At 39.3% G+C, this 20,031-nt stretch overlaps 1 protein-coding gene across 1 annotated transcript in view; it reads right to left on the bottom strand.

The window, feature by feature from the left end:
* Positions 1-490: 490 nt before the first annotated feature.
* The window catches only part of WDR26 (WD repeat domain 26), a 32,217-nt gene continuing 12,676 nt past the window's right edge, over positions 491-20,031 (bottom strand). Inside the window, exons 7-14 of the mRNA XM_036380627.2 lie at positions 17,143-17,281; positions 13,546-13,686; positions 12,148-12,267; positions 11,236-11,381; positions 10,669-10,747; positions 9,968-10,097; positions 6,798-6,983; positions 491-5,390 (exon numbers count right to left, since the gene is read on the bottom strand). Coding sequence (XP_036236520.1) covers positions 5,365-5,390; positions 6,798-6,983; positions 9,968-10,097; positions 10,669-10,747; positions 11,236-11,381; positions 12,148-12,267; positions 13,546-13,686; positions 17,143-17,281 — 967 coding nt within the window. The 3' untranslated portion in view covers positions 491-5,364. The remainder of the gene's footprint in view (positions 5,391-6,797; positions 6,984-9,967; positions 10,098-10,668; positions 10,748-11,235; positions 11,382-12,147; positions 12,268-13,545; positions 13,687-17,142; positions 17,282-20,031) is intronic.

The following is a 20,031-nucleotide window of genomic DNA, read 5'->3' as shown; positions in this document are numbered from 1 at the left end:
TAACACAACATAAGCGAGAGCTGAATAAAAATTCAGGACAAAGATGATGTTCTGGTTTAAGGCACAGGGAGGAGAAGTTGGAGGGAACACAAAGGCAGGAGATCCAAGTACTTTAGGAGCACCTTCTTACTATGAAGTATCAAAAAAACCCCATAAAACTCAGAGATCACCTACAGCAACCAGAGTGTGATATTGAAGCAGGCTGCAGTGTTAAGGAATGATGGGTTTCACAGAGCCTCAGTGAGATAAGCACAGCCTGGGACAGGGGCAGGTCAAGTGCTAAAGTACAGCACAAACACGAGGGTGAGGTGGATTAGAGGCAGACAGCAGAGCCTGGACACAGCACTGAGTGACTCAGCTGCAGCTACACTGCCACAAATTAATTTTCCTAGCGTGGAAGTGAAATAATATGGAAGAAATCTACAATTATTGATCAAGAAATTAACATCCAAGTCAGTCATATAAGTGAAGTTAGGGAAACTAAGAACTATTCATTCCAGTTATTTATTGTTTATTGAATTGAAAGAAAGGGAATACAAACATTTCTGTTAAGTGCTGTGCACCGACATGGAAAAAGTGTATTTTTTTTTTAAAAATCCTAATAAAAACAAATCAGAAGTTAATGTAGTTCCAATTGAACAATTTTTAAAGATATGTTTAAAATACTACACATTTATAAAATAAAAAAGTTAAAACGGTGTTCTGTAAATAATTAGTAAAACAAGTGAAAATAAATACGAGACCCAAAGTTCTTATGTTTTTAATGTAATATAGCAAAGAAATTTTTAACTACTTAATAATATCTGAGAGTAACAAAAATCCAGAAAGTTTAAGAACGCAATCCTTTGAAACATTTAATATCAGTCCATAGCAAATAGTCATTACATACCAAAAGCTCTAAGTGTTAACTAGTTCCACCACAACTCCATATAAATCTTGACAATTTAGAAATCTTGAGATCAACAATAAAGTTCTTTTCTTGATCTCTACAGCTTGGTTTGTAAGTACATACATGCTTTGAGGATCCATTTTGTCCCATGTGTTTTCAAGGAGCCAATAACTTTTTCCATCTGTGCCTAAAAATGTTAAGTTTCAAATCTAGCACATATACCCTAAGAATGAAAAATGTTTATGAAAAAAAGATGGGGCACAATGAATTTCAAATTTATAAAAATATACTGATATTAACCAAAACCTTCTGGTGAAAGGACACTTCACATACACACGACTTAAAGTATGCAATAAAACATGACAAGTACCTAGAACATTTGGTTCTCTGTCTGTTTGTGGAACACATGCACACACACACTCACACCAGATGGGAGGAACACTCTCACAGATGTTTGACTGAATCCAGATTATCTGGATGAATAGACAGAAAACTTGGCTACAGTTTATTTCAACTAGAGGCAGCTATTGCAGCAGTAGTTCAACACTGCACACTTCAATTAAGTCCACCCTGTTTAAAAAAAGTGTCATAGTTAATGATTTTGCTTTCTAGACATTGTTAAAAGTAGCAGTTTTCAAAAATCAAGTATGGCAGCTGAAAATGGACTCAAGCCAATGTGGAAAAGACAGGAGGAGGGCAAAAGGAGGATTAGCCATTTATGGGATGGGTGTTCCTCTTAATAGTTGTCTCAAAAAGAAATTAGATACAAGTGTATTTTGTAGCTAAAAATATGGACAAACTATTGAAAGTGCATTTTTTCCTCCTCCCCCTTGAGTTACAGTAGTTTATTTGTTGGTCAGTAAATCCTGCTTTTTATGTCCATTCTTTTTTCTCTACCTCCCTCCCCATTTGGATCTACAACATATCCCCTCGAGCTACAGCTAATTGTACAAGTCCTGGCTTCCTGCTAAGGAAACTTCCAGAACTGATTTTGGGTGGGAGTATCACTTAGCAGTGTAAAAATACACAACTAGACACCAACTCCCAACAGCAGACAGTTTTATTAAACATTACCTGGTTGAAGCCAAGTTGAGAAGTAACTGGCAAGATCTGGGCAGATTTCTAGCTTGCATCTTTGCTCCAATCATAAAGAGAAGTTAACTTTAAAGTTGGAGAACTTCAGAAAAGACAGAGGGAATTTAAAAACAAAGGTGTCATTTCCCCCACTTCCCTCCCCTCCAAAACATGAACAGAGCTACCATTTTCCCTTTTGTGTTCCATTGTGCCTTGAAAATTACTTACCTGAACAGCTAAAGAACATTCAGATAATAAAATGCTTCAGCATTTCTTTTTGAGATCTGCCTTGAAAATAACCTGGGGCTACTGTGAATATTTGAAGCCAACAGGTGACCAGAGAAAGTTACAAAATGAGTACACACTTACAGTATTTTCTTCTCTAAAACCATGGGCCTGCTGACTGGAAATACAGTAATTTATTGTGGGTGTGTACTTGTTCCAGCTTTACACTCCAGCCTATGAACATTTTTAAGCACATGGAAATCAATGTGTTGCAAATGAGCAAACTAATTTGGGTTCCCCCCCCCCCACCCCACCCCAGTCTCATTTTATTGTCTGTGCACAAAAAGTATTGGTACTTTTCAATCCACATAGTGTTGGAAATAATTTAGGTTGGTCTTTCATCTCCAGGTTGGGATGGTACTCATTGCTACATCTCTAATGGCAGCTGCTGTGGGACTGAGTAGTGTGGCAGAATGAAGATGAATCTCCCCTTTCTGTCCTGAGATGCCAGCAAGCTGGCACTGAGACACTCTGGAAGCAGTGCCACCTGCTTGGAGCTTTTCATGCCATGGCTGCACCAGGACACCAAGGGAGAGAGGTCCCACACGTGCTGCTCCCTAACTCAGCTTCTAAATACCTCAGAGGGACTATCCAAGGCCAGAAGAGAGGGGCAGTGTTTTTGCAGAGGTCCTACATTTGAATTCCTAACTGCACTGCTGTGGAAAGCAGGCATCAGCCCACACCTTCCCCCAGCTGTAGCAGGGAAGGAGTCTCACCCTGGTCACTTATGGCCACCACACTGGAAATGCCTGAAGTGCACACAAAACTTTAAATCTACACTTGACATTTGATCCAGCCTTCACCACCTGCCTTAAGTTCCCACTTTATTTCCATGAGTATGTAGTGACAGACCACTGCATGAGACATTAAGAGACATCAAAACCATTCTTCTCCTTACTCTCTCTATACAATGTTTGCTTTGAAAACCTAAGTTCCAGAGTAACACAATACTAGAGTAACTTCCAAAGATACACATGCTGGCATTGCTTATGAATTGTACCATGTTTTGAACATGTAAAACATTTTACAATTTACTGTTTACAATTTAGGCAATTAATTTTTCCTTAAACCCCAAGGTTTAGCTTACTCAAATTTGACCATGGGAACTTGTCTGTTTTCCTGCAATATTAAGGCCACAGGCCTGACTCATCTTACACTTTCTGAACTAGGAAGGGAAATAAAGAGCTTCCTCCAGAGCTGATTAAAGGAAGAAGGAACTGATGTATAATCTTAAGTTTATACATGTATTTTCAGTGCTGTGAAACAGTAATTGCTATCAAAGCATTCACCTTAGTTTTAAGGCTGAACATTAAGTTCCTACCTGGTTTTGGAGGTATTAGAAGACTCATATGTCAGATTTGGGGCTGGTTTCAACCACAGTATCAGAATCTTAACTCATGCTTAAGTTTGCACACAAGGCAAGACAAACACACCACTGGATGGCTGGAATCTAAAAGAAAAAAAAAAAGTCTAGCCTGCTAACCTTTGTTTTTCTGGGAAATACCACACTCCCATTCAGAGTGGCTACACCTCTCTTCCCAGGAATCCCAGCAAACCTTCCCCCACCCTTCTTCCACACGTGACTAATAAGGACACTAAATCATTATCTCATGAAAGGATGAAGTCCACACTTCTGCTCACAGGACTCTGGTGGCACACCCTTCCCTGCTCCTTCTTTACTTTGCAGCAGTACCAACACTACCTTTCCACCCAAGGTGGCAAAAGGGAATCCAGTGCCATCCCATAATGGATTTGTGTGTAGTGCAGAAGCACAGAGATGCCAGGCCATCTGTTTATGTCAAAAAGAATAAATATTTAAACTATAAATGTTTGCTTTCTCTTAATATGGGACATTAGTGGAACTACTCCTAGATGTGTAAAGATGTTCACAGCACCAGCTTGCAACAAGGTCTGGGAGAGGCATTTAAATCTGCAAACTTAAAAGTATATTCTCAACAACAAAATCTGTCCACCCCTGTTTATCAAATAAAGAAAAAATTTCCATCATTAATACAAGTGTTTAATTATGATTTGTACGTAAATTACTTATACAAAGTGTTGACTTTGTGAAGAAAGGACTCTTTCAACACATTCTTCCCTCAAAGTGTAGTCTACCTTTTACACCAGCATTGTTGCATATATTTCTGTAATTTAAAAAACCAAAAGACCTCTTCTTGTTTCAGCTCTTAGACTGGTGGTGCAGTCTGAATGCTTTTTTCTCCTAGCTAATACAGCTTAACTGTTAAGATGGACAGTGAATTCCTCCATCTGAAACAAGCTTTACTGCCTACATAAATCTCCTTCCAGCCACTGCTTCTGATTGGGTCTCAGGTCACTCCAGAAAAGCATCAGTGATACCGTGTTTCACGACACTTCTTGCATTGTTTTAATTCCAAATGTATACAAATGAAGTCATTTTAATCCTATAAATAATTTATTTTTAAAAAATTGTGCTGTTAACCCCTTTGCAGGGCAACGAGCTATGTGAAAAGTACAAAACTTTTTGTCAAATGTGATACTGAGAGTGCTTTTGACATAGTTCATTGGTTTATCCTCTCAATTGATAGATATACTGCGCAACGGGCAAGGCTAGAATCCATGAACCAAGCTGCAAAGATCTCAAGCTAAGTAAGGCGGAGAGAGACTTGAGAAACAAGAGAAGGAAATACTTTCCTATCCAATGTATACTCTTCAGACTAAAGCACTCTTTCTATCAAGCCTTCTAAACTGTTAAATAAAGTGTTCCAAACAAGCATTTAAACTTCATTACACAGAAGAGCAACAAGAACAGTAGCCTGCCAGACAAAAAGGCAGGAGGGAAAAATATATATACTGAGTTCAATGGTTAGCCTGAATGTAGCACAGTTCTTCACAACCGATGGGGGGGTAATTTCAACACGGTGTCCAACAAAGTTCTAAAGACGTGCTTCATCTCGACTGGTTACTATGAAGCAAAGGTGGTAAATGTTTGGCCCCAACTGGGCTTCAGAAATGGTTCTTTTTTCATGACGAGCATGTCTGTCCAGCTATCAATCATGTTTGTTTGCACCAAATCCCAAGCCATTTAAAATACGACTAATTAAGTTAAACTGAAGTCGTCTGCTCCAAATTCGCCATCAACTATCCATGCTACTGCATTCCTCTGAGCAAAAACAAAAACACAGAGAGAGAAAGAAATCACAGCTTGAAGATCTTAGCAACAGTTCATATTTCTATCACAAGGTAATTAATACAGTCTATTTACATAAATTTTAACTCAACATGCACTAGTTAATGGATCTTATACTGTAGCTAAATTCCATGCTTAAAATTACTTATTTTAGATAAAATTATTCACAACAATTTAGAAATTATTTTAGCATGTTAGGTGTGGGTACTCAAAAAGCATCTGTTCCAAAAAGATATAACACACATGTACACACAAGTTCATGGGGAGTGTGCTAAGGACAGAGCTGTCTTGTCACCCATTTAGGATTCCTAAGTGGTTAGGTATTATTCTGTGCACCTACACCTCTTGTGAAAGCACTGCTGTGAGAAATCCATTTGTGGTTGGTTTGGTTTTGATGGCACTTACTGGTTCATTTTCTGGAGGAACTAAGAAAGAGTGAGCAAGCAGCTCACTGGAGAAAACCAAACAACAAAGCCATGAGTAAAACCAGCTGGAGGACAGGCTCTGACTCCTTATGGGGGCATTCCAGGTCTTACAGATTAGCCAGGCTGGTCCACCTAGTCCAAGACTAGAAGCACATGTATCAAAGCACTGGAGCAGGGAGAAGAGGTAATTCTTCCTCCTAACAACCTTCCAACTTTCAGCCATTTTTACCTAAGGGACATTCTGAACTAGAGGTGTTTACTTATCTACCAGCACTTAATGGATTTCTCTTTGATTACTTTGCCCAGGTTCCCCTTGGTGTCACATCCATGAGGTTTCTGTGGCAGTAGGATATACTATATATCATTTTAATGTCTCCTGGAAATTCTTACTGCAAGGTTGAATATGTAATGACAGAAGCATATGAAGTGCACAACAACTGCCCAGCAGTCACCTCCTTAACAATCTAGGGGAGGCAAGAAGGGCTGGGAACACCTGGGTGCATTTTGGCAGCAAAAAAAATGAGCATTCTCTCTCTTTCCCCTGGACACATGTGGTTACTGATGGTTAGTAAAGATACAATTTTGTACAGGTTCTCTAGGGTAAAACTTTACAGTCTGTCTAAATTCTGTTGCAAATTCCTTTTGTAACCATTCCAGTACCATTACTCAATTTGCAGTGTGGTTAGAATGCACTGTTTAAATTTTAATAACATTGTATATTACTAAACCTAAGCATTGAAAGCCAGGTTTTTATGGATAAATAAATTAATATAATCCTAGGCTCTTAGTGACACCACAGTTTTCTACAGGGCCATGTCAGAACAATGTTGGAAATACCGGCCGTACACAAAATGAGTAACTCGGATAAAAACCACCGGTCACACACTAGGAAAAAAACAAACAAAGCAGTGACTGATTTTTCAGCAAGGCCTTTTTTCTTCTGTTTTTTTTTTACCTTCAATATCCTGGTTGTCTACGAAAGGCGCTGGTCCCCATATCCTGACGGTGCCGTCGTCGGAGGCGCTGGCCATCATGGCCGGGAGCTGGGGGTTCCAGCTGACGCAGTTCACCGTGCGCGTGTGCCCCGTCAGCTCGGCGATGGGCAGCTCGCTGCGCTTGTGCCAGATGTACACCTTGTGATCTGAGCCAAACACAGGGACAGCAGCCTGAGCAGCACTGCTCTGCACACACCCAGCAGCACTCTCTCTCACACCTGCTCTCATTAAAACTCCAGCCTCCGGTGTGGAACGGCACTAACAAAACTTTGCTTTTAAGTGATCAAAAGAACGCAGGTGTCACAGACATGTTTTATAAAAAATCCTTTCCTTAAGACTTTTTCTCCTGAGAAGCTGAGAGGCCTCAGAAACAAAATGTAAACATGATTATCTGCTGCTGTGGAAGGCAGCAGATTGTGATTGGTCTCAAGTGGCTGTTTCTAATTAATGGCCAATCACAGTCCAGCTGTCTCAGACTCCAGTCAGTCACAAGATTTTATTATCATTCCTTTCAAGCCTTCTGATGAAATCCTTTCTTCTATTCTTTTAGTATAGCTTTAATATAATATATATCATAAAATGATAAATCAGCCTTCTGAAACAAAGTCAGATCCTCATCTCTTCCCTCATCCTGAAACCCCTGCAAACACCAGCACACACAGGCAAAACTCTTCCATTAACACCTGCCAGTCTACTACACTTGGTGTTCGAAGGAAAATGTTCGACTGTAATGCAAGTAAGTCAATACAAGGGTAAAAAGAGAAACTAAACTACTCTACAACTCCATACCTGTAATTAAAATCTTATTCAAAAGGAAGACTTGCAGATTTTTTTTCTCCCCCTCAAATAATTGTATTTGCAAATTAGTAAATGCATTATAAAGTCATGAGTACTAAGAATATTTATAACCACCTCCTGTTGATGAGTACCAGATAAGATCACAGCTCTATAGTTTATGAAAAACATCTTAATACTAAAAACCTGTAACACTCCAGAGACAGTGCAAACAGCAAACGAGGGAGTGCTAAAGCTTAATGGCTCAAACTGTGAGCTATTACTATCTCTGACAACCAATTACTGCGTGGTATTTAAAGATATCAATTTGTACATATTGAAGTAGATGCAAATAAACCCTGCACATCCTATTTTGTGATAGGAAGCTTTTCATTACTTCTAGCAACTTGGTAGAAATAGAATATGGAACTGGTTAGACCCTCTACTGCACTGTTTAGAGAAGAGTCATTCTTTATAACCAACCATATTTAAGAATAAATGGGGGGTGGGGAGAAGGAGGGGGGGTTTCCCAGCTGCAGACCAGCAGCCTGTAACAAGTCTGTGGGTTTACCTGTCTAGGACTGTCTGTGGAATATTCCAAACAGAGTTACATAAACTGGACAAGTGTGTATTGCTAGTATTACACAAAAGCTTAGTACTGGGGTCTAGCAACCAAATGAAATTATTTTGATCTATCTGAGAGGCTTTCACATAGATGCCACTGAAGGCTCAGCAAACAAACCAATCTTCCCTCTATTCCTCCTCCCAGCCCCTTATAAAACAAACTTGCTCTCTGACCTTTCTGCTAGGAAAGCCTCAAGGCTTTTTCCTATATGGTAGTTCCCTTGTCCTGTGCTGAACCAGCTCATTGAGGTACCACCTTCACATGTCCTTGTGCGGATGCACATGTCCTGGCTGTGCTTCCATTCCACCTAAGATTTCAAGGGGACTGCACATCCATGCCACTCACCAAACAACACAATTCACACATAGACACACAAGCCTCTGCTCTGCCAGGTAACCAAAGCCTAAAGACAAACCAGTACTTTGGTCTGGAAAAAACAAGATAGCTACTTCAAGGCAGCAGTCAATTCCCCTCTGAGACAGACCTCTATTTTCTTCCTTTGGATGCAATTGCCAGGAAAACCCCTACCTAACCTGACAAGATGTTTTAGGAAGTTATGACAATGTGATCAATTACTTTTTAAAGCCAGCTATGAGAATGTGACCTGTTGTTATTGTTCACTTCTCTTTTAAAAAGAGTCTCAATAGCCACATTTACACAGGTGGTGTGTAAAAGGTGACAGCTTCAGACAGTTCAAATCTAAGAACCCATCAGTTCCTTACAACCAGTTTCAGTGGTTTTTAAACAACAAAAGTCAAACTGGGGGACAAAAATGACTGGTACACTGTAGTATCTATACCTGCACACAGTTATGGCTAAATCCTGAACTTCCAGGCACTAGGGTCTCAAACAAAGAAGCTTGTCCAGCCATGGGAAAAGATTCACACTGGATTGGAGGACTGGAGGTGCTGTCCTTCAGTCATATTCCACCGGATATAGTCAGAGAGTGAAACTTGATTTTATTTTAGATATATGTTCATATTTTCCAAAAACAGAGTAGGAAATGCCTTGGCCAATCTTGTTTCCTAAGAACTGTGAGTTACACAGTAGTCACAGTAATTTGTTTACATATTACAAGTGTAATTTTTGGCCCTGCATAAGCTTGAATTCAAAGTGACCTCCATGGCAGGTGATGGCACTGCACCAGTGACAAAACCAAACCAATTCAACACATAAGCTTTTAACAATTTCTACTCTTGCCACAGACAGCTGTATAAAAACACACTTCAAAGCCTTTAATCACCAAGAAACTCTACCAGACTACGTCAACAACTGCCTAATTTGAGACTACTCTGTCTGTAATTAAAATGATTCTATGGAAATTAAAATAACCTCACCACACCTGTATCTTCAACAGGCAAATGAAGCTGTTATTCCGCAGAAGTACATTTTACTCAAACCAGAAGTCTAAATATCACACCACAAAAAAAAAAAAAATCCTCAAGAACACCCCACCCACTTCTAATTAAAACTGTGCAGATGCTTTTGCTGTAGAGGAGGAACACAAAAGAGTCAATTATGTGTTCTACCTCTGCCATCCTCTCAGAAGATTCTGTCTGCCAGCCCACAATTACTTCTTGAAGTATGCCACAATCCCAGCAAGCCTCAAATTTATTTCATGAGCCACTTGGTTTGCTTTTATAATGTTGTTGTTAGCAACTGTCATCTATAAGATGAAGGTATAGGAAGGATACAGTGTTCCAGTTTTCTGCCCAAAGAGAATGGTGTTACCTTCACTGCCACTCGCAATGAAATCTTCATTATGACCTCCAAAACACGAGTGAATTGTGTAAAATCCTTGTGTAACACCTTGATACTTTCTCACTAAAACTCTGTCTTGTAAGTCCCATAAGTGAACTCCCTGGAAATAAGAAATTTAAAGAATGTTATTTTATCATTAAGTATTATTAATGGCATTCTTCTGAACAATGACAAAAAATTACACCTGGAAGTGCACTACTTTAGAGCCCACTTCAGTACTGCTGGTAGATGAAAAGAGTAAAGATGTATCCAATTACTCAACTCAACTTTCACTGTAGGTCCTTGCCACTCTGAAAGCTTTATTTTTACCCAAGGTTTCAAAAGCAGAAATAGATAAATAAAATCTGTGCCCCAGACATGTAAAGTGCCACAGTTCTTGCTGTATCTGGCTTCTCAAAGCAACAGCCAGATAATAACATTTAATAGTACATATTTCCCAATATGAAACTCTTGGCTATAAATCAGTCAAAAAAAAAAATCAGGTCTCAAGAACAGGATTGCCTTCTTGTCAGATAATAATTCCATGCTGTATTTATGAATATTAAAGCCTTCATATTACACAATATACAACTAGTTAATATCAAACATTCCAACTCACATCAAAGTATTTAAAAACAGGTAGCAGTTGCAAGAAGATTTATTTCCATTTCCTTTCAACATCCCCAACTCACCTGAGTTGCTACATTTAACAAAGCTAAACGGCCATTTTTTGAAATAGTAAACGACATAATAGGGTGATCCTCTTGTACTCTGAAATGATAACACATGAGAGTCAAAGTAAGCAGACAATGATGAACACCAAAACAACAGGCATGTCCTGTCTCTGCAGTATGATCAGGGAATAACAGTTCCAAAACTGAAATAAGCTATGACTCTAGAAACCAGCATAAGCCAGGTCTGCAATACTTGTTTATAGTGAAGCCAAACACCGAGACCAAACGGGACTCCAGACCTCAACTCCTAAATTCAAGGCAGAATCTACCAAAATATGTCAGGAATTGAGAGGACTACAAGTACTCCCAATGACAGAAAGAAATGCCAAAACATCCACCAGAAACCTACTCCAGTGCTCGGGAAGTTATTACCAACATTTGATCAACTGCTGCTTGTCGATACTTGCTCACTAATTCTTGTCCCATCTTTTAATATTGAGAACATTTAACAACCTGTTTCCCATCCTGTCCCCCACAACTGCCACTAGGAAGCAGGAATTCAGAACCAAAGAGAGAGGCAGTTACATGTTCCTGTCTGTGAGATCCTCGAAGTTGTAGCCCCGAATTCGCTGGTGTGTGTCCGACGCTAGAACAGTTTTCCCATCACTCAAGCACCAAAGGCATTGTACTCTCACCCCTTCCCAGGAGTCAAGGAGATTACCATCTAAATCCTGAGCAGAAGGGAAAAAAAAACCAACAAACATTCAACCATTAGTCTCAGGTTTTTGAGGAGCTGTGACACAAATAACAATGTCTTTCCCTTTCTAGTCAGACAATTGCTACAGAAAGCAATCTTACCCTTTACAAGGTAGGACCTAAAGAATTGGGAGTTGGTTGTCTTAACCAAGGGCTTTTGTAGAAATCCACCCCTGAGAGCAGAGAATCCCTTCTGTCACTTGCTCATGCCACCTGCACCCCATCACTGAGCTGACCTTCACAGTGAGGTCTGCATACCACATTATTATTATTATTATTATTATTATTATTATTCTGGGAACGAGTTGAAAAAAATAATCAAGAATGTGGTGAAACTGTGGACCACCACCCCAAACCAGCTCTAGTCAAGTAATCAGGGTTTCACATCTATTTTCACTAAGCAAAGACTGCATGCAAAAACTAAGAAAGATGTAGTCAAAATTCTGTGGAATAAAAACACTTGTGGGCAAAGGTACTGCTTTTTATTAATGTTTTTTTTCTGAAGCAGCTAAGAAAAAAAATTCCAGACCACAAATCCTCCTTGAGGCAGGTCAAAGACGCTCAAACCCTTCAAACTGCTCCATACAGAAGTGCTGCTGAAATATCTGCATTAATGTATTGCTTCTTTGAATTGCAAAGGATCAGAACCTTTAGTGTACACAATACAAAACCCATAAAAGCATTGACCAAGCTTTTCAATTCCTTGCTCTGCTTTCACAGGGCCAGCTGCAGAGCACTTACACACTGATAGAACTGTCCACGCTGCCCTCCCGTTACAAAACGCTTCCCATCAGGATTCCAGGCCACACTTGTTAAACTGTCTTCATGAGACTGGCTCATCTTTGTCCTCAGCTCCCCAGTCTGGAAAATAAACAAAGGCAGCAGGGCCTTACACCAGAACCCTTTCCCAAAAAGGCACTGGTAATTTTATCTGTCAACAATAGTTTGGAGGTGCATATATTTATTAAAAAGAAAGACATACTTATGAATAATGCAATGGAAAGGCAGAACTACTTTAGCATATCCAGTGAATTTGGACTTGATTCAGGACAATTTCTTTTGTCTCTCAAATCAAGAGAGATGGAATAGTTGGTGTGTCAGACAGCTAAAAGATTTTGAGTGGAATGAAAAGAAATCATAGGAACAAGCCAAGAGAGTGACAAGCACTATCAAATGAAAAAAACCCAAAACACTCAAAGAAAGGAGACAGGGAGAGACTAGAAGAAAAGAGGTGACAAAATATATTTTAGTAAGAAGTTAGGAATATCACAGTAGTTAGAATGTTTTCCTCCTTGAGCTGAAGATCTCCATGCCAAAATTTATCTTTCATGCCTATAAAGCCACTGTTTCACAAGACAGAACACCAATGAGTGGCACTGTCAGCAGCACTCCTCACTGAGCCAATTTAGTCAATTAAACAGAAGAAAAGTGTTCCAAGGGTGAAGAAAGGCAACGTTTTTGTTTTAGGAAACTACATTAGTTCAGAGTCCAAGGCAGCACAAGGAAGTCTATACAGCTCTCAGCTGAGGCAAGGGAAGCTTTTATATCAACTCAAGTGCCCATAAAATTCAACAGCAGAAAGTGATTTTCAAATTCATGGAGGGAATGGCAAAATGCCCAAGTGCCTGATGGAAAAATGAAGTTCTGAAATCATGAATTGAAGCCTCTTTCACTGACATCACTGGGAGGGTTACATAAAGCAGAAGTTTGCATCTTTTACTTTTCCTACTTGCTAAAATCATCAACGAGCAACTGCTTACTGCTTTCCCTTCAGTGATACTTCTGCCCTCTGCTTCTCTTGATTCATTTGCTGTCCTTCTCTTCAGGAGCTCTGACATCCTATGCATTTATGCCATCCCTTCTCAGAAATGATAGTAACCACCCACACAAGAATTGCTGCACAATCCCAGACACTTAGACTTGAACTCCAATTTCAGTTCTGTCCAAAGTGCAAAGAGCATTTGCAAGCTGCCATAATTATTTTTTCAAATTGAGAGGAGGGCAGCGAGATCAGCAGCTCTTCTTTACACTCCCACCTGTGGCACAAGGCCCGCAGCGATTCCTTCTTTCAGGAAGGGATTTAGAGATCGAAACAAAAGCAGCACAAAGTTTTCTTTTTCACTCTCAGCCACCACTTACTTGTACATTCCAGAGCCAAAGCTCAGAACAATCATCTGGGCCACAGGCAACAAGGTAGTTGTCATCCGGACTCCAGGCAATGTAGGAGACGCCGTACGCGTGACCTTCTAACGTCTTAAGGAGTTTTAGCTGGTGAGTGTCCTGGAACAAGAGAGGTGTTCTTGAGACACTGCAAATCAACTCCCACCACATTGCACACTTCCACAGCATCCATCTACAGCATGAGAGCTTTGACAGTTTACAGGGCCAGAAAATGAAAGCTCTCAACTTCAACCTTCAAAATAAGAACACTCAGAGGTATTTTTGTTCCAATGTTCTGTGATTCTGACCATAAAACTCAAGAAATACCACTGAGTACAAAGTTTTACATTACATTACACTTGCCTTAGTACAGAAGATTTCTGTAGAGTCAAGTTTTTCTACATCTACTGGAATATGAAAGTACTATCATCTGTATTTTACAGAATTAAGTTACTTTCTGAAAAGTAAAGACATCTTGGAAACCTGTTCTGGTTAAATAGAGAACCAAAATCTTCACAGCTGCTGACAGGGGAAAACCTTGAAGTGCCAATATTTTTATAAACTTGCATCTATCTTGTGTGTGCTGCTCAAGGAAGGAGACTTACAGAAAGATATTTTTAAAATCTTCCTTGAGAGGTGCTCTTATTTCAGAAGCATTGCCTACAGCAAGCTGTTTTCTGCCAGATTTAGTGAATGAAGCATACTTGGCACATGCAGCCTCTTGTATCATCTCTATATTACAACTGTTTTACTGCTGCCTCGTCAGAGGAACTTGACTTTTCAAGAAGCTTGTAAAAATAAATAGTACAGCTAGATACTGTGAAACAACCCCACATTGGCTTCCCAAATACAGAAACATGCTTCAGTACAGTATTAGCACTGATTCTTGGGAACAGCATATACACAAGCAGAACAGAGCTTGTTAAAACACTGACAATAATTATCTGAAGCCTCTTGGAAAGGGCAATCAAATTGTCCTCCCTCTACCCACCCTCCCCTGTTTTTTCCAAGCATGGCAGATGCTTATATCTCCACTTTTTTTTTTTTCAAAAAGCGTGACTAATTTGAAATTCTAGCTTGATTTCTCTAATTGTCCCTTCTCTCTTTTTTTCAGTATTAATCAACAGAGCACTTCTTGATTCTGAAGAGAAAGACCAGGGGAAGAGTGACACACAGGATCATTTCCTGGGATCAGCTCTGAGGGATTTGGTGATTCTCAGCCAGCCTGCAACACTGGAGGTTCTGCTGGCTAGAAAAAGTAAATTCCTCAAAAGAAAGTGAGCTAAAAATAAGAGTGCAGAGAAAGAGGGGCAAATGAATGGACCTCCTCAAGACCCCTTTCCCATTCTAATCATTATTCCTGGACTGCATTAGACACTGCTGTGTCTGTAGTTAAAGTGATTTTCAAGGAAATTGAGTCATGTCTGACATCATCTCACATCCTGGAGCTTGTCTAGAACAGACACTTTTTTTTACAACAGGATTAAAGTAGCCTGTCACTTCAGCATATTTGAAACTCATGAGGAACAAGATACATAAGATATTCCTCTTCTAATGATAGCACTCTGGGGCTGTTACTATCTTCCATACTGCTCTCATACTTCTCCCCAAATACCATAAAGCTGCCATACCATGCTCTAAAACAGCAGGCAGTGGTATTTCAGGCAAACATCTCCAAATGTAGTCAACCTGCCTCCCACCCACCACCAAAAGAAATCTCAGCACTTCTATCCCTTACATGCAGCTTTCCAAAATTTCGTTGTGTATGACAAGCAACTGTTCAGGCATCAACTCAAGTCTGCAGTAGCTGAGCTCCTTGGCTGAAACACCAAAAACCTGTCAACAGTTTTCAGAAAATGCAGAAGGGATTTTTTTAAGGAGCCTGTTAAAGGAAAACTCTTAACAAAGATGCATGTGAGACAAGGTGATGCACAGTGTGCTCATCCTTTTGTGCTCCACAGAGGTTCTGCCACACTTCCTGACAGTCAAACAATGCAGCCCACACAAACCCAGTCAACTCAAGACACTATTTAATGCTGCTGAGCCTTCCTCAGAACTTTGAAATTAGCACATGGAAATGACAACAGAAGCATAGGTTAACACAGTCTAGACATGGCTGGGTCTTAGAAAAGAATAAGAAATTCAAGGTATGAAAGTAAGAAAATACATTGGAGCAGTGTCCTTACACTTCAAGAGGGGCAATGAAGAAAGAAAGGGAGAAATGAAGGATTCTCACACATGTTAAGTGTGTGTGGAAAAATCAAATGCTGTTCATTTAAAACAGGGCTCTCCCACCACTTGCCCAGACATTGCTGGATGTTTATTTCCATGTAGTTTATGCAAACAGATTAGAATAATTCTGTATACCTAAAGCCTTGAAAATCACTTTAAATTTATGGGTCAAAAGACCTTGTCAACTGCTACAGGAAATGTGAGAAGCATGTTCTGGCAAACATGAATCACTTGATGTGGCCTAATGCTATTTAAGTATCCACCTGCTTGAAAGCATTGCAATTTTTTTAAAGCACCCAAAAAAGGAGACAAACCAATAAAACTCTACAAAACCACTTTCCCACTAACTATTTTTTAGAGATTTTTATTCTTTGGCAACTCTTGGTCAAAAGGCTTAGCTTAAAGACTCACAAAACATTGATGTGGTTTTACTAAGCAGCTATTAACTCACAATTTACTTTAAGATGTACTAATCAAGATGTTTGGTATTAAAACCCATCAATATAGAAGGAAGATGTGCATCTACAGTCAATTGACAAGTTCACAGCAAAAAATGTTTGATCCTTAATTCACCCAAATTACTCTAAGAAAAAACCAAACCAAAACAAACAAAACCAACAAACAAAACCCAGATACTTTCCAAACTAAATAACAGAAGTCAGCTTTGCTGCTATGCAGCTCTTGGCCCACAGCACACTGGCCCCAGTAAGACACAAACCACAGCAGTCTTATGCCTGAAAGACCCATGGTGCCTGCTTTAGTTCTGGGGCTACTTAACATTTATGCACATGGAACAGGGTTTTCAAGTCCTCCCATCATTTTAACAGGAAAAAGGACTCAGATTATATGGCTTCTTAACCTGAAGTGAAAGAAAAGAAACTCAGATTCAAACCCCACTGAATACCAGTATGGAACTGCAGAAACCTTTCATTTTCCACCTCACATACCAGCCTGCAGCAGTGTGGTTAAAAAACCATAAGGATCTTATTTCTGATAAGAGTTTCACAAACATTCAAATGCTGTGTGTGTATGTTCAAGTTTATTCCCAGTCTTCAATTATTATGAAATATATGGACATATTTTCATAATCACTTCTACAAGTCAAAACAGGTTTAGATTCACCAATCAGCTTCTTTATTTATTTATATTTGTACCAATAGATATGTGTAGGAAGGATGTATGAAATATCCTACTGCTATGAGATTTACAAGACTTACATCCCAGGGAATGGGATGTAACAGGGCTACAGTACATGTCAGCCTGTCCTACAAAAATCACACCATCCTAGCAGGAGAAAGCTGAAAGGAAAGGCCAAGACAAGTTCACTCCCATTTTCACACTTACTGGATCAACCTGCCATATAATAACAGTTGTGTCCTTAGATCCTGTTGCTAATTTCGTGCCGTCGTTGGAGAATTTACAGAACCACACTTCGTTACAGTGCTCTGTGAGGATCTGCTGGGTATAGCAGGGGAACTGTTTCCTGGGAAAACAAAGGGATGCAGTCACACATTAAAAAAAAAAAATCTTACTGCTTTCTTATTAAAGTCAAGCTATTAAAAAAACCAGTCAAACAAAAACCTTATTTAAGTGCAAGGCCAGACAACTTAGAAACCCCCTCTATTAACAGCTGCTTCAAGTAAGTACAGAATGAAGTGTCTCACCTGGCAACAAGCTCACACCATTAAGTCATCATAATTAACCATAAAAACATAGAACTGTTCTTATTTCACCTACATGATCTGTTATTCTTTCATGTAACTTGGAATCAAACTGACCTCATCAGGAGTGTAACAGTTTATTACAGTACCATTTTCTACTGTATAGAAAATACTATAGCATAGGTCTCTTTGAACCATAGGTGCAATGCTTTTACTCGTGCAGTTTTTGTAGGTATCTCACTCACTTAGAAACATCTTGCTAAGAAATGATTTTTACATAGAACTTTCTTTTCCTGAATGTGACCTTGCAATAAACTAGATGTTTCTTTGCCTTTGTTTTGTCATTTTTCACCTTTGCAGAGTACCACATACAATATCTAAGCATAACTAGCAAGATACCATTGAGCTTTCAGCTTGAGCAGTTCTCCCCCACAAAATCTAAACTATTTCATAAAATGCTGAGTTTATCAAACAAAATATTACATTATAAACTACTGGAGAAGATTCAAACATTCCTCTAGAGCCAATATTTAATATTCTAGTTACACACCAAAAAAAAGCTAAACAGTCAAATTATTAAGTTAGGTGAGAACTGGAGACAAGTTTTATTTGATTTAAATCTTGCCTACAAGCTCTCAAATAAGAATTTCAGAGCTAAGATAAAATAAATGTAGGCTTTTACAGCAGATGTCTTTATTTTGAAATAATACTGCAAGAGGTACAAGTTCATTGTTCAGATGCACTAAAAGATAATCTCTAACCACAGACACATTTTCTTCAACTGCAGAGATGCTGAAGTGGTTTAGTCTTAGGCTGAGTTTTTACAGCACCCAGTGCAAGAGAGCAACACAACTCTGATGAGAAACAGTGACACTAAGGGAATAATGGTGCCCTTGAATGTACAGTTGTATTTATCACTGCAGATAAACTGGCTCAAAAATACCAATCAAAAAACAACAAAAACACTTCACAATTCACCCACCAAAAGCTAAACAATCCCCCCAATTAATTTAAGCAGAAAACTTACTTCCTTCACATTAATGTTTGCAAATACAGTTTGGTAGCAGCCAGGCTGACAGACACCTAACAAACTACCTCTTCCCTGAAGCTGGAAAAAGTTCTGCTTCACACAGTGTCTGTACCCTCTCAGTGCATTTTCTTTTATTAGAAGAGGCTTCTTAGTCTGTGCTTCAGGGCTATCAAGGAGCATTGAACATCCATACAGTCTCATTTCCACTCTTATGGTAGAGAAGGATAAAATGTGCGTGTATATATATATATTTGGCTTCCTTGGGTATGTCTATACTTATTTGTTTACAGAGAAACACAAGCGTGCTCTGCTCCTGCTTTCAGCTGACCAGGAACTGCCTGGTTGGCCCTGGAAGAACACTGAACCCAAGGTAAAAGAAGCCCCACCCATGAAAGAAGAGCTTGTTTCCCTTCAAGTCTAGAGGGAAGCAGGCAAGCCCTCACACAGAAATGTGCACCTACAGGAGCAGTGTTTCATTATTATTTAGCCATATTGGTAGAAATTAATGGTTTTGCTCTGAACAGCAACTTGCCCTAGGAGGTGAGGCTGCATCCATAATTCACACAAAGTACAAGGGGTTGCTGTGTCCCAGGAAAGTCTTTTCAGCACATTTCATTTCAAAATAATACTCTGTGGAACAACAGCTCTTCCATCTTAAAGCTTAAGAAAAGCAGCCAAGGTTTTGTAGGCATGAAAAGCAAGCAGGATAATGCTGGAGCACACCATTTTCATAGTAAGATACCCTCAGTTCCTAGAAGGGGTGACACAGCTATTAGGGCTGCTGCAGACACAGCCCAATACTGAATTATGCTGCTCACAACCCAGTTGGATCAGAGTGCTCCCACAAAAAGTCCTCTTCACCTAACTAGTGAAACAGAACTCAGCAAGTTTGACTTCACAGATGGCAAGTCACATTAAATAACCTGGCTGTGGAAGGAAATAGCAGCAGTCTTGAAACAAGAAACCAGAACCAGTTGTCTTACCAGCTTCTGGTTTTGGTAATTAGATATCACTGAAGCCCAAAGACTTTTCTTGATCTTTTTTGAAGTGTTTCATTACAAATTGTTCTGTTCAGCACAAAACACCTGAATTATGTCATTCACTTACTGAGATAAAGCATCTAATAAAGTTTACTGTTGCTGTATTTACAAAAGTTCAAAACTATAGAATGAAACACTAAATAGCTATCTTTTTATTTCCTGTACATAAAATGAAAGATTTATTCCTCAACAAATAGAACAAAAAAGGCAAATGAACAAAAAACCCCAACACACCCAACTAGGCTGAAGGTTGTCAAAACCAAAAATCATCATCCCCAAGAGCATCAATTCCCTGCTATCAAAATCTCTGGCACAATCACATGAAATCCTTCACCTTCACTTCCAGTAGTGCCTCACTCTTATCAAGTGAGTTTTATAGTTAAAAATAATTTTGCTTGTCAGTGCAATTCAAGCATGCTTAACCAAAATATTGCCATAAGTCAATAAGTCTAAAAGGGATTAGTTCCAACTAAAAAAAGGGAAACTTATCAGTGTTCCATCA

The sequence above is a fragment of the Molothrus ater genome, chromosome 3, assembly GCF_012460135.2.
Source record: "Molothrus ater isolate BHLD 08-10-18 breed brown headed cowbird chromosome 3, BPBGC_Mater_1.1, whole genome shotgun sequence".
Taxonomy (NCBI): domain Eukaryota; kingdom Metazoa; phylum Chordata; class Aves; order Passeriformes; family Icteridae; genus Molothrus; species Molothrus ater.
Note: the sequence above shows the minus strand (reverse complement) of the source record. Positions and strands in the feature narration are given on the sequence as shown.